The sequence below is a fragment of the Ruditapes philippinarum genome, unplaced genomic scaffold (genome assembly GCF_026571515.1).
Source record: "Ruditapes philippinarum isolate M1 unplaced genomic scaffold, ASM2657151v2 ctg2780_1_1_1_1, whole genome shotgun sequence".
Taxonomy (NCBI): Eukaryota; Metazoa; Mollusca; class Bivalvia; order Venerida; family Veneridae; genus Ruditapes; species Ruditapes philippinarum.
This window is the reverse complement of record NW_026859087.1, coordinates 34573-50867: the sequence shown is the minus strand read 5'-3', so window position 1 is coordinate 50867 and position 16295 is coordinate 34573. Positions and strand designations below refer to the sequence as shown.

The 16295-nt window shown below is 33.6% G+C and overlaps 1 protein-coding gene and 1 long non-coding RNA gene across 2 annotated transcripts in view; one reads left to right on the top strand and one right to left on the bottom strand.

Annotated features, from left to right (window-relative positions):
- LOC132755155 (uncharacterized) overlaps positions 1-16295 on the top strand; it is a 70136-nt gene that overhangs the window by 45149 nt on the left and 8692 nt on the right. The window contains exon 6 of the mRNA XM_060745962.1: positions 10336-13139. Within this exon, the coding sequence (XP_060601945.1) occupies positions 10336-12947 (2612 nt within the window). The 3' untranslated portion in view covers positions 12948-13139. The remainder of the gene's footprint in view (positions 1-10335; positions 13140-16295) is intronic.
- On the bottom strand, positions 6576-8820 carry LOC132755154 (uncharacterized). Its single transcript, XR_009629169.1, has 3 exons — positions 7351-8820; positions 7059-7134; positions 6576-6741 (listed from the first exon to the last, which is right to left on the bottom strand). It is a non-coding gene; the product is annotated as an uncharacterized LOC132755154 (long non-coding RNA).

Sequence of the window (16295 nt, the reverse complement as noted above, 5' to 3'; positions counted from 1 at the left end):
ATTAAGCCGGTGCTAGGAGTTACTGCAAGTTACCGTCTTACCGATTACTACAATCACGTTCCGGGAAAAGTTGTCATCTCACTAAAAGCTCCATAAACTCAACAATTAACTTGGAAAAATGATTAACAAATTTGCTCAGATAAATATAAAATGAAACCTCCCTCATAATGTATATTTAAATTCACTCACTATACCTTAGTGTGATCAAATGTTTGCCATGAAGAAAACACCGGATTTTATTATTGTGTAAACCAATAAAAAAAAATACTTGCGAATCAGATCAGTTACTGGAAAAAAATGACAACTTAAGTTAACACATTTAATGTTTTAAGTGCATGTTTTGATCACTGCCCACAAATGATATTTAGATATGTTCGTGTTGAAAGCACACCGAAATGTATTGAAAAAAGTCTTCGAACAAAACTATTATGTATTGTAATATATTATACTTGATAATATCAAAAAGAATGTATTAATTTTGTATTTTTGTTGTTGATTTTTTTATTTTATCTTCGCAACGAGAAAAAGTATTTAAGTATATATTGATGTATTTCCTAACCAAAAGACAAGCCGATAACTTGTATTGTTATTATTATTTATTATTGTGGCCCCACTTTAGTGGCGGGCATTTAGAACCGCCCGTCCGTCCATCCGTCCGTCCGACCGTCCGGAGGACGAACATTCTATGGTCTATGAGCTTCATTCCGTCCATAATTTTGGTTTAAAAAAGAAGAAAATCCCATTAACTGACTGGTTTATGTGGTTATTTTACCTGTTCATGGGGGAAAATGCCACATAAAGATCAAAGAAAAAGCACATAAACCCCAATTATTGGCATGTCCGTCCTTCCGTCCGTCCGTTCTCTTTTGTCTCGCACGTAACTCAAAAAGTATTTGACCTAGAATCATGAAAATTTACAGGAATGTTGATTAGCATGTGCAGTTGTGCACCTGGGTATTTTTGTCTGGATATTTTAAGTATTTTCAGAGTTATTTCCCTTGACTTAGTAAAATTTTGCAATTTTCAACTTGTGCCGCATGTAACTCAAAAAGTATTTGACCTAGAGTCATGAAATTTTACAGGAATGTTGATCAGCATGTATAATTGTGCACCTGGGTATTTTCAACTGGATAATTAATTTTTTTTTAGAGTTATTGCCCTTGACTTAGTAAAATTTTGCAATTTTCAACTTGTGTCGCATGTAACTCACAAAGTATTTGACCTAGAGTCATGAAACTTTACAGGAATGTTGATCAGCATGTGCAGATGTGCACCTGGGTATTTTTGTCTGGATTTTTTTTAGTATTTTCAGATTTATTGCTTTTGACTTAGATAATGTTTGTAATTTTCAACTTGTGTCGCATGTAACTCAAAAAAGGATTTGACATAGAGTCATTAAATCTTATTGGAAAGTTGCCAAGCATATTTTGCACCTGGGGTTTCATTGTGGATTTATCAAGTATTTGAAGAGGTCATTGACGTAGTAAAAACCGTTTCATTATGTTGTTATTTGTTCCTTGAGTGCTTGGGTTAGAATCAACCAACTTTACAGAAATAATGATCAACATCACTTAATAACAGGAATAATGATTCACATCACTGTGAAGCTATGAACCTGGGACTTTGCATGTGGATTTTTTTTCAGTTGTGTTAGAGTTATTGCCCGTGACTTACAGTAGTATAAAATTGCAATTTTCAACTTGTTCATGCATAGCTCAAAACATATTTCATTTGTAGGCCTGAAAGTTTACAAGAATGTTGGTCAGCATGTGTACTTATGCACCTTGGGGTTTGCCTATGAATTTTTTTCAGTATTTGTAAAGTTCTTTTCCTTTTCTAAGTAATTTTTTTTTTAGTTTTTAAAAAAATATTTTACCTATAGTCATAAGATTGACAGAACAGAGGCGCGGTGGGGCACCCGTGTCCTATGGAAACATTTCTAGTTATTATTATTATTTTATTATCATAAATAATAATAATAATAATAATGTTGTTATTATTATTATTATTATTATTATTATTATTATTATTATTATTATTATTATTATTATTATTATTATTATTATTATTTGGATTAGAAAATGACCAACATAAATGCTGACATGACTGATTGAAAATAAATGTCGAATAAAAACTGTTTAACAGATTTTTGCTTAAAAACACGAGTATATCAATAATGATGATTTAACATGTCATGTAACATACACAATATTTTGCAACATTAAATTATTATCACTTATTTACCGTCTATCTTGAGCTGTTTTTGTATTTTCTGATCGCAAGATCAGTCAATACAAAGCTAACATCCACGGTCTAACACAAAATTTCCTTAAGGCCTCAACAGACGGTAGGATTTTGAAGTACAACACCAAATAAAACTAAGATGTTCAGGCAAATCTTAATGCGTGAAGGCTACTAGTTCTTGATTTCGGAAACCTTAAGTCTAGATGTAAGGGATAGGACATGTTCTATTTTGAAAATCTTGTCGTACCGATTTTTACAGACCTCTCACAATGACAAGTAACAGATAACCAAATTATCACCTGATAATGGGTGTAATGAATGAAATTCCAGAGCAATTAGGGCTAAAAGGTAAACATAGTAGTAATATGGGGTAAAATGATGTTGAAAAACTCTCCAGGAGACCCAAAGTTGTGTTATGTTCGAATCCCAAATTATTACGAAAATGATTATGTCACGGTATTGAATTGTTATCTGATTAGGGGAGGTGAGGTAGTTTGTAGGCGGCCCGATAGCTTAGTCAGTAGAGCCGCAGTACGGTATTCCGAGCCGAGGGTCCCAGATTTGAGTCTCGGTCAGGGTTCACATTAAAAAAAATATATATATATATTTTTTTAAAAATGGAGGTGTTTCAATCATTACTCATGGTGAAAAAAGTATTTAGTGAGAAAAGTATGTAAAGGATCAATGTAAAGGGATCCTTTTTAGGGGAAACCTCAGATGATTCTTACAGTGTAGAATTACCGTCTGAATGCAAGTGTTGTATAGCTTTGAAAATTGTACATCTTATCTCTAATTAGTGCTGTACAACTAAATCCTACCGTCTGTTGAGGCCTTTACAGACCTAACAACGCAAAGTAGTTCTCACTCAAAACTGCTTATAAACCAGCAATTTAAAAGAAAGAATAATCTTTAATGTAGGCATTTAACGAATTTCAGTGCATTAAAAGTTTAGATTAGTCAATAGAAATATGAGGTTACAATCACAAATTTTTGCCGATGAATATCTTTTTCCCAATGAAAAATAATCGGCTATTTCCGTAAAGCTTTATCAATGAAAATGCTATTTTTATCTATGTCGAATACTCCAGAGCGTAGTACACAAATAAAACTGACTGTCGAGTAGTGGAATATATACATGTCGGACTTTTTTGGCGAGAAGATTTATCATGAACAAAATACCTCGAAATTAATAAGGATTACAAACGCGAAATGGAAATTCTCAATTTAGAAGTACAATGTATTTGTTTTTATTTAAGCTGCATATGTATTACTTCACCACGGTGCAGAGGTTGCGCGCTCGTTTAGTGTGTGAGAGACCTAATGTTCAAATCCTAGTCGAGGCAACTTTTTATTAAGTATTTTTTTAAGGAAGTAGCCACGATATGCAAGGATAAAGTGTTGCTGTCATAAAAAATGAAAAATGATTTTTTGATGCAAGTCTAGTCATGCAAAATTCCATATGTATCAATCTCAAACTGTTACAGAAAAAATCTAAACGCAGTCGCTGCGTAAGATGAATTATTGTATATTAAAATAAACATATACAGGAAAAAAAACGATAGTCAATATGATTTAGATTGCAAAGATCAGAAAATACCACAGAGCTTACAGCCCTTTGATTATTCTCTGTTTATGTGCAACAGGAACGCAACAATGTGACATAAAACGCAAAACAGCGCATTTTTGCCTTGTCGTGTTGTCGTTCTGCGCAAGCGCCAAGAGAAAATATGGCTACAAATCAGTCATTAGATATGCACTGAGCGACAAGGCTGTATAGCAGTAATACGACGAGAAACAAAGCGCCAATAAGCTAAGTCTTCGATTCGACAAATAACGTGGCGATATAATGTGCTGTTTGGCGTGTTTCGCTAGCGACCAGACGACAAGGCGATAACGATTTTTGTTTGGCCCTTTGTCGTGTTATCCCAAGCGACACTGCGGTTCGCAAAAAAAATCACGAATCAGTCCTTTGATGTGTTTGACTTAAGAAATAAGAAAATGTTGAGGGTTGTGCGCCAGGCGGTTTAGGAAGTTTGTTATCGTCTACAAGAATGTTCCCTTGACATAGAGTGAGCACAGTTCAAGCGTTACAAGACATATCAAGTTATATATGTTCAAGACTTTACATGTTTGCGTTGTTGTTATAAATGTTATATTAACATTTTGACTTGTGTAATCTATGGTGGTACACAGATGACATTTTGCACCTCTTTGTATATGTCGCAGGATTTATCTCATTATCGTTTCCTCGACATGTGTCTCGTCAACACGATATATCACTACGTTCCCATCACTGTGACCAGGAGACATTATCTTTGTCTTAAGAGAAAGATCAAAATTTGACATGTTATATCTTAGCCACCATTACGTATTCTTCTTTTGGCCATTAGGCAATATCTCAGGGGAACAAGAGAAAATATCTCCTTACCAAGAGATAATTGTGCCGTGGGAACAAAAAAAGGAAATCTGTCACCTCTAAGCAAGCTTTCGTAGACAAACAAAATCAATGATATTTAATATGAATGCAAATGAATCTTTCTTATATACATATGAGTTTGCATTAATGACAATAAATTGACGCGTGTGCGTGTTTAAAGTAGGAAGAGTGCATATATAAGCTCCAGTCGCAATAGGTGTTTCCAGTAAAACATTAAAACATAAAGTAAAAATTAGAAAACAGCAAACGGCCATATTTTTATCCAACGCTTCTGCGACGAATTCTCCACCGCCGTTGCGATGGATCCACCGCTTCTGTGAAAGCTATTGCTAGTGTGGATTTAGCTATGCCTTTCTAATTTAGGGGTGTTCGTCGAAGACAAGTTCGAATTATCGTGATTGCTGCGACGCCGTCGTCGTTATCGTCGTGCAGACTCTTTAATGTTGCCCATTGTTAAAATATTTTACAGTATCGACATGAAACATCGAATACTTACCTACCATGACAAGGTGCAGTTTTTAGACAATGTGCATAATTCTGAAAAGAAGTTTTTTTATTAGCTATGCCGCTTTTAACTTCAGATTTGTAACAGACGAGCATGAACACGATGCTTGCGGTGCTCCTGTTGAATTACTGAGACTCCATAACTGCGATGTTAGGCCACACCCACCGCCTTGCCATGTTCTGTTGGCTTAAAGGCCCATTATGCCTCAGAAAGACTTTCATTTTTATTTCTCAATAATAATTTTATTTTTGGCATCTTTTTACAGTTTCCAAAAATACTCATTTGCCATATGCATAAATTATCTTTTGCTGTTTTTTTATGTTGGAAGGTGGTACAATAAGAGTGAATTAGAATTTTGTATGGAAGTCAATATACTGCATTGTTTACATTTTTCTTCTTTTATGACTAAGAACTACATGTTCAGTGCTATTTATTTGGTAGATAGACTTTACATACTGTTGGCCCATTATCAAAACATTGTTAAACACATGTTTTACATTTCTAAAGAATTTAAGAAATATGGATTTCTAAGGCATAATATGCCTATAAATAAGTTAACTATTTTCTATAATGATTTGATTATGTCATACAGTATATATCTCATATTTTTATTTTTATATTATCTTCAAACAAATGACAATAAAAAGTCCATACCTGCCTTCTATATAAACATCCTCGTAGTGATGTCCTTTTGAAACATGGTCATGTAGTTTTAAGGGGGCGTCCGTGGCCGAGTGGTTAAGGACTTCAAACCACTTGCCCCTCACCTCTGTTTGTTCGAATCCCGACAGCGACTTTGGATTTTTTCATGTGAGGAAGCTATCCAGCTAGCTTAAGGAACGTCGGTGTTTCTACTCAGGTGTCCGTTCGTGCCTGAAATAATGCACGGAAGGGCAACCGAGGTCTTCATCCGCCAGTAAAGCTTGAACGTCGCCAAATGACCTATACTGTGTCGGTGTGACGTAAAACCCAATCAATCAAACAAACAAACAAATACGTACATATGTAGTTTTAATAAATGGTGTTGTGGCACTGACTAATATGGTGCTGTAGTTTGATAAATTGCAATTTCATTTTGATTGATGGTGCTGTGGTTTTAATAGTTGGTGCGATGTGATGTGATATTGATAGCTGTTAATGCCGTTCTAATAGCTAATGCTGTTTTTATCACGAGTCGATTTTGTTCATGTTGCCGTGTGTTTTTTGGCAATTAGGCATGGCAAACGTATACTTAATATGGATCCGCGCATGCGTAAATTGTCGTTTGTTTCCGTGGCGTCTGTTATCATCTGCTATTGTTTTGTATCGAATGGTTTCGTATGTAGAAATTCACGTGTGACCCCAATGTCTTTTTGCCTTGTATATATAAAAGAACAAAACTGAGGGTAATACTGGTTCTTCAATTTAATTTGTAGTGGACACTATTTATTACAGGTTACAAAGTACTTCTCCACATCAAACATCATATATCATACATCGTACAACATAAACATCATATCGCATCAATCACAGTTACATCCCTGTTACATCACAGTTACATCACATCTACCAAGCCCTGAAAGTATAAATACCAAACATCCCATACTATCATGAAATATATAGTTTTATACATTTGTATGACTTGTATACACTACAGTACCTTAAATATACTTAATCAACAGATCAGTCTATATGGATAGACCATTCATTTTATCTCATGTAAATAAATCATGTACACATAAAATACATCTTTAAATGTATTACATCATATTGTACCTGCATCTAGTGACCACTTAATCATTTACTTAAAAAACAATATACAATTATGCTCAACTTAAAAATATACATATAGCTCCAAAAATATATAAACAATGACATATAAATATAATATACCAATTGTGGATCAGACTCTGTAAATATACCTCTGTCACTCACACCTGTCTCACTGTGCTGTTAATTATGCTGTAAACTGTAATTTACAAACATCAGTGCAATACAAATAGAAACAGTGATTTCTAGGAATAACTATAAGATAAGAACATATGCTGCCATCTTGAATTCTAACACTCAAGAACAATACAAATTTATCAAAATAACTGTTATCAAATCCACAACTGTATTTAATTACTATAAGTCTTCATTGAGTTGACATTAGAACTTTTAAGAACAAATGAATAAAACATACAAATACCAATTCCTCAATCCAAATCCTTATTAATAATATAAAATCAACACATCTTCATGTCACAATGACCATGCAATAACTTCTTTAACACAAAGAATGGCCTCAAGTGATCCTAACTTTAGGAGGGAAACGTTATGGTTGAGCAAATAGCAAATGTGGTCAAGGGGACATAATCACACAAAGTAAAGATTAAAATCAAACAAGGCCGACAGAGTTACCTTTCTTGAAAAATAGCAAAAACCTTAAAAATAGCACTTGGTTACACACGTCCGAGACAATTCAACTATTTTCCGAGGGTATTGGGTTCGAGACTCGGTCAGGCTGCACATTTTTCTCACCAAGTGACACTTTGATATATGGTACTGTGATTTTGATAAATGGTCTGTGGTTTTCAGTTATTGTTATGTGGTTAGATAAATACTGCCATTTTATATATTGTGCTGTTAGTAAGATATATGGTAATGTCGTCTTGATATGTGATGGTATGTTATATTTTCGATCCTTGAAGATCGTTCAGCACGACATTATTGTTGTGCTTGTGGTATTTTTAGTTTCAACTTTTCGGCATTTTCTAGTAGGGTGGTACCAATATTCCTACTTGAATAATGTTGAATCACCCTTAGAATATGTTGCCTGCTTTTTAAATTTGTCTTTTGACGTCTTATCTGTGATACGCAGGCTTCATAACCTCTGATCCCCTTTCAAAATTCCATTTTATTTAGTTCCGCCCATTGTTTTCTCGTTTACGGCACACGCTTTTTATTACTTGGGGACCGTACGCCGCTTTTTCATGGAATGGCACGGAAGTGTCACATTGAAGGTTCCATGATAACCGCCGTATGAACACATCTGCGGATGTTTCTAAATTCAAAATTTTACTATTTCATGTTTAAATGTTGAATTTTGCTTAAGCCGGTGCTAGGGGGCGTGGACGGTAACTTGCACTTTCCAGTACCGTCCATGAACAGGCTCAATCAAACCGAGCTTGCAACATTTTAAATTTTGCAATATCTTTGTAATATATAGAAATGGGCATTTTAGTTTTGCTGAGGGACAAATTGTTATAATTGCTAGAAATTGTAAGTTTCTCTGAGATTGCTCTATATATTTACAATATGGTTTATGAAAGATAGGTCATAAATGGTAATTAATAATGGTAGCAATTTTGGAAACACTTGGAATGAATAACTTGTGTTTCTTGTTTTGAAAATGAAAGTTTTGTTTACAAGCGCCTGCAATTTTATGAAAGCTATTTCTGTAGGAAATGAAATATTTTAGGAAAATAATGATACTCAGATCAGAATTAACTTATATTAATATTGGGGATGCACTGTATGTAATAATATTATGTATTGCTCACTGCATAAAGAATATATAGACTGTGAAAAACCTTTGGGTAGATCTATATTCCGGGCACAGGCGCTTGAAACAAACTTTTTTATATTGTATATGGGCTATATTCAATAATCTTAATATTAAGAGGATATTTTTTCGTTTGAGTGAAATATGGAATATATTTTCACGAAACATGATAAAATGCCACATATTTTCACGAGCCGGGACGGCGAGTGAAAATATGTGGCATTTTATCATGTTGAGTGAAAATATTTACCATATTTCACGAAAAATGAAAAAATAACCTTTTTATTTAATTTAATTATGAAAGAAATAAGGTTACGAACACTCTTGCTTGATACGCAACTGCAATTGTACAGCGCGCAGTAATATAGATGCGTCTTGTTTTGCACGCGATATTTGGCGCTACATTGTGACGTCACGTAAACAACCCTTTAAACGCCTGTATTAAAGATATTGACGTTCGGATTTATTTTCTTAGTTAGACCATTTTCCATCATTCTAGATAGTTTTCAAAACGAAATTCAACAAAAAGTTGTTTTGTATTTATCAGATTTTTCAAACAAAATGGCGAAAGAAGTCCCTTAAAATAAATATGAGTTTTGACTCCGCCCACTTTCATATTTATATTTCATATTTATTCTTAAAAAATATGAAATATATTTGACTGATATAGCACCATATTTCATGGATAAGATTAAATAAACATGTATATCTAGGCCTATTATGTAAAATATTTGATTATGTGACTAGCGCTGGTGATTCCGGGAGATTGTCGATACTGATTCTAAGCTTAAAAAAACATCCTGTTCGTCAATTATGTTATATTTTCTATTTTTTTCAGTCAATACTGCAATATATGTCAAATAGTTTTTAGTAACGCGAAATTTGAATTAAATTAGGGGAATAACACTTCAAATAAATATAATAAATATGTAACGGACCGACAGATAAGGCCAAAACTAAATGTCCCTCCCCACTACGCCTAGTGAGGGGTAAAATTATTCAAATCTGTAATTATATTAAAATGTACACAGTGCAGTATAAAATCTAGAAACGACCTTGAAACATTTTTTTAACACGGCAGTGTATCTTTTCAAAATATATTTCTTGTTTCTTCACTGTCAGATGACAGTCTATTTTTAGATTGATGTTTATTACAGTTCAGCCAGTGCAAAATTTCCTTCCTTGCATTTTCATATTTACTGTAGCATTGACAGCAGGTGGCTGCCTAGAAAAAACGTATTTATATTTTCATGAATTTGTAAGATTCAGATAGAATTGATAAAACAAACCAAGAGAGATGCTACAACAAAGAGGTATTCTAAAAATATTTTGTATGGTAGATATCTACTATGGGGTTTTAAATGAAAGATGTGTTCGTCTGCTACTGTAAATTTAAAAGTTTGCAGACGAACAGTTGCAGTTTCAAAAATTTGTATTTTCTACCGAGTGTTCTATTTATCTGTTGTAAGTACATGTATATGAGGTAGAACTTAAAAGAAGATTTTGTATTTAATTTCTTCATTATTTTGTTTCCGTTTTAATGTAGCTATACAGTACTGCAGTTCTACATGAACGTCATGATTCTATCTAAATAAAAAAAATTGTAATATTTTTCTATTTCAGAACTGAAGAATGAACTAATTACATGGTACAAAACCTATCAGAGTACAATTCCTCTTTCACCACTCACAGATGCTGTCCCTACCCCTCTAGCCGGATTCTACATTATGCCAGAAATTGACATACAGGCTTATCAGGCTGGTGGGGGGAAAGAAACAACTAGAGTCAAGTCGTTACAGGACCTGTTTATGTCGGGTAGAAATATTTCACAAGAAATATACTTATCAGCTGTCGCTGGATTTGGGAAAACAGCATTTTCAAAATATCTCGCATTGACGTGGTGTCAAGCTCATCAAAAGGATGAAAATTATAAGCATTTTAAAGAAGAAGAGTTGAAGGCGTTATCTTGCTTTGAGTTTTTATTTCTAGTGCTATTGAGAGATTCAGCTAAAGTATGTGATGTTGACGGCATGATTGAAGAACAACTCATACAAAATCTCCCTTGCTCATCATCAATGCCAGAAGGTCTTTTAAAGGACATTCTACATGATAAAAAAAGTCTTGTGATATTAGATGGACTAGATGAATGGGTTCATCCTGACAACGATTGTTCAAGACTTCCTAAAAGTATTCCACATCGATATGCACGTGAAAAGTGTGTAATCTTAACAACGTCTCGGCCATGGAAGCTTGGAATGCCAGACTTGAATCAAATAGACAAAACAGTAGAGCTAGTCAAATTAAACGAAGTCAGTGCTAGGCAGTTTAAGTGTAACGCAATGAAAACATTGAATAAGACCTTAAAAGATAGAGAACTGAAAAATGAAGTGTGCAGATTTGAAGAAGCAATCAGTGACCATGACCTTGAGGATATGGATTCCACCCCTCTCCTATTACTTTATCTTATATGTTTATGGGTTGAAAAAATTCCAATAGGAAATTCAGCAGTAGAGTTATATACAGGAATTATTCAGCTCCTTCTATCTAGAACAGAAAAGTTACATGGGAAGTTTCATTCATCGTGTAAAACACCTCCGAGTTACGTCCCTGAATGTTTCAGAAAACATAAACATTTCTGTAGTTACTACACGTTTCTGTTGACCATTGGGAAACTAGCGTTTTATGCATTGTTCAGTAAGAAAAAGGAGCACACATTAGTTTTTGATGAAAATATTGCTGAAAAATATCTTAACCAAGAAGATTTGAAATCAAGCTGTCTATCAGGAATATTATCAGAAAGTAAAGTGAAAACATTAATAAATGAAAGTTCTAAAATCTCATTTTCACATAAAACAATGCAAGAATTCTTTTCAGCAATATTTATAAGTTTTCAAAATACAAGTGAAGTCCAGAGAATTCTTTATGAAGAGTGCCAGTGTTTACAAAATATTCTAGACATGTCAAAAGTGTTTGCCTTTATTAGTGGCATGAACCCTAAATTAATGTCTGCAATATCACGTGATTTAACGCCTGTGATAAACAATGATGAAATAACAATCAAATACAGAACTTTGACATATGAATACATGTACATTAAACCATTAGAAGACATACAAGACATGTACATTTCTTGTGCAAAAGAAGGAAAGGAAAACAAAGACCTCAAATTGTGTTTACAAGATTTCATCATTAATGAAAACTGTAAACAAGAAAACTACTTCAACCAATTACAACAGCTGTGTCAACAAAATAAAGAAAACATAAAATCAATAATGATAGAAAATGAAGGTATTTGTAGTCTACAAGAAATTATCCATTTGTTTACACTCTCTGACCTTCCACATATAGAGAAATTATGCTATCATGGTGAAATTGTAGAAGGGGAAATAATGAGCCTGTTATTGAAACCTTTAAAATGTTTAACTGTGAAGTCATATAAATGGGAAAATCATGAATTTGTAGTAAGATGTTACCCGCTGTCTGCAGAGATAAATGGACGACTGGTAACATTACAACATCTGGAGCGTTTACGTATAGACGGTTTCACTATGACCCACCAGGTAATGGAGACATTGTTAAATTTTCTCACTAGTAAAAAATCAATGAAAGAAATAAAATTGTATGGATTATACTGTAGTGATCATGATACTTCATGTAGGGGATTCAACCTTGACCTGTCTCAACATTCACAACTAAGATGTTTAGGATTTGGCACGATACCTGTGTCACAATTAAACATGGATGTATCGTTGTTAGAGGAATGTAATGTAGGTACATTATATAAACCTGGTGTTGTGTCATCTTATCTCAATCAACTACCAGCAGCCAGTAAACTACAAACATTGTGGTGTAGTTATCTAGAATCTCCCAGTGATATAGAAACAATGGTACAAACATTACCATTGTTACATCATATAAAAGAAGTTAGGTTGTATAGAATCAATCTAGGTGAAAGATCATTAACACTGTCACCTCAAATGATCAATATTGAAAGTGTTGAGTTGTATTATATAACAATGTCTTGTTCAGTGTTACATGATCTCATTACTGTTATAAACAAACTACCACATACAGTGACAGTATATATGCAAGGTTGTGATATAAAACCAGAAACAGAATTTAAAAAGTTTAAAACATTTATAAAACAATCAGACAATTTTGTGGTCACCTATGATGGCACCTTGAAGTCTGGAGAGTACAGGTTTGTGTTCAAAACAACAACAAACTTGAAGTAAAATGTACTGAGTAACCTTAAATGAACTTGGAGAAACAATTTATAAATAGAATATGAGACAAGTGACAGGTGAAATAGACATTATTTTTTATTATGAATCAGATACTTACTTTTAAATGTGCACACATATTTGGACAACTGGGATTATCTTCTGGAAGTGTTTAGGATGGACTGATATTTCATTATTTAAAAAGTAAGTTATATTTTTATATATTTTTATTTTCTTTATATATTAATATTTTGAACTGAGCACATTTTAATGATTACAGATTATTATATTTTAATGCATCAACAATAAATTGATTGTTTTAAAGTCTATCTTTTTTCTTTATATTAAACTTCATAGTTTTTTAATCTTCAGAAATACAGTACTTTATATGTATAACTTACACAGACTAATTAGCCCCTGTACATGTATAATTTTGTCCTTCTGGAATCACTGCCTGAACTTTAAGATGAAATAATATCTTAATCTGCACCAGGAAATTATGTTATTTATCCTTAAAATAAAATTTAGATTGGATTCAAATTTTAAACAATTAACTGAAATACAAATAGATCTGTTAAAGGCCCATTATGACCCAAAAAGCTATCATGTTTAGTATTTACAGACTACTACTCGAGCTTTATTAAATGTTAAGTCACACATTTATCAGTGTTGAGGTCCCTGTGGTTAAGTTGATATCTCCAGAACTTCTGTAGGGAATGGATTGAAACTTCACACACTTGATCTCTGTGATTATCTTACATGGCTGGCACAAGTCCCATAACTCTGATTTGCCTTTTTGTATATTATTGCCTGGGCTTTTTCGACTTAGAAATTTTTGGTTAAGTTTTTGCATGTAAGCTGCGTATCTCCATAACTACTGAAGGGAATATATTGAAACTTCACACGTTTCTTTTCTGTGATAATTTAACATGATTTGGACAATTCCCATAACTCTTAAATAACCCAAATAGCTAGAGCTTAGATATTCAGCATGAAATATTTTCTTGTGAGTGTTATTTAACAAAATTCGTTCAAAAAAGTCCTTTGGTCTAAATTGGCCCTGTCCCGGGGAATCCCGGATAATTGCTTTTCCTAATATGTATATAGTAAAAATTAAAAAACTTCCTTTTAAAAAACCCAAATAACTAGAGCTTAGATATTAAGCATGTAACATCTTTTAGTGCTTGTCTACCAAGTTTGTTGAAATAAAAGCCCTGGGGTCAAAATTAGTCCTGCCCCAGGGGGTAATTTTCTTTATATGTATATAGAAACAAAAATCTTCTTTACGCAATTAAAGCTTATGTCAGCTTAGATTTTAAGCATGAAATATCTCCTAGTTGGTGTCTACCAAGTTTGTTCAAATTAAAGCTCTTGGGTCAAAATTGGCCCTGTCCTGGGTGGTTTTTGATAAATTCCCCCTCTAACATGTTATAATTGATGTTTGAGAAATGAAAAGTCCTTTAATTAAGTGGTTAAAGGACATTTTATTAATTTATTTACATTGCAAAGCTATCATAGAACTTTCCATATGATCATATGTATCTACATTAAGTAAGGTCATAACATGGTATCACCAAATCACAAATATTAATAGGAGAGAAGACAACTCATGCTATTTGTAGTAATATTCCTTTATTGGTTATACAACTTTTTTTAGCTCGACTATACGAAGTATATGGAGTCTCAGCTGTCCTACTCGCCCCGGCGTCGGCATCGGCGAGTCCAGATTTCAGATTAAAGTTTTGGTGCAGTAAAATATTTTGCATTATAACTTTTTCATCTCTTAAGGTATCAACTTCAGACTTCTAATATGTGTTCCTTATCATTAACCACATCTTATGTGACAAGGTTCATAACTCTAGCAGCAATATTTTATCTCCCCTTGTACTTTGAATTTTCCTTAAAAAATATAATTTTTTAAAGTTTTGCTGTAACTTTTTTATTGTCCCGCGCCTTTTCGAAGAAAAAAGCGGGCTATAGAAATAGGCTCCGTCCGTCTGTCTGTTTTTCCGTCCGTCTGTTTGTCCGTCCGAGCAACCAAATAGGTTAGGGGCCATCTAACAGTAAACAGAACAGAAGAGAACAATAGAGTTCATTCCTTAACAATAGAATAAGGAGCCATGGTCCTCTATTAAACAAAAGAAAATAACAAAAGAAATGGCCCTTTAGTCCATTAAATTGGCATGCCCGTCTGTCTGTCCGTACAAACCAGAGCTACATTATGGGGTTTAGTCTATTGTTCTCATAACAATATATGTTTTTAATGTCATTCATTCCGTTTCTCTAGTTGGGTTATTTTCTGCATTGGGGGTTAAAAAGAACAAAAGAAATATCAAAAGAAAACCCCATAATATAGCTCTGGTAAGAACGTACATCCGTCTGTCCGTCCGTCACACTTGCTTGTCCTGTCCATAATTTTGTCATTTATCAAAGGAATCTGAAATAACTTGGCACAAATATTTGTTATAATAAACGATGTGTCATGCACAACAACCAGACCCCTACCTCCAAGGTCAAGGTCCCACTTGCTCACTCAAGGTCAACATTGTCTATTTGAGGGTATATGTTGTGTCCGGTCCATAACTTTCTTATCTTTAAAGGGATTTTGTAAATACTTGCCACAATTGTTCACAATAACAAGACGGTGTGTCATGTGCAACAACCGGTCACCTACTTCCAAGGTCAGGGTCACACTTGGAAGTCAAAGATTAACATAGTCTGTTATAGGTTATATTTTGTGTCCGGTCCATATCTTTTTCATAGATCGAAAGATTTTGTAAATACTTGCCACAAATAGTCACTATAATAAGACAATGTGTCATGCACAACACCTGCATCCCTACCTCCAAGTTCAAGGTCACACTTAGAGGTCAAAAATTAACATAGTCTGTTTAAGGGTATATTTTGTGTCTGATCAAGAACTAATTCGGGTTTTTAAAATAACTAGACACAAAAAATCACAATAAGAAGAAGATATGTCAAGTACAACACCTGCACCCCTACCTCCGAGGTCAAGGTCACACTTTAATAGAGTCAAAGATTTACATAGTCTGTTATAGGGTATATTTGTGTCCTATCTATAACTTCTTCATAGTTCAAGGGATATTGAAAATACTTGGCACAAATAGTTACAATAATAAGACAATATGTCATGCATAACACCTGCACCCCTACCTCCAAGGTCAATGTCACACTTAGAGATCAAAGTTAACATGATAAATTTTTAAATTCCGTTTTTCATTTTGTTTCTTTAAAACATTTATTTTTGTTTGCAGATTTAGCATTGATCATAAGATTGGACTAAGATCGATACATCAATCTTTTGAAATAGCATAATTTTATGCTTTATATAAAAATTCC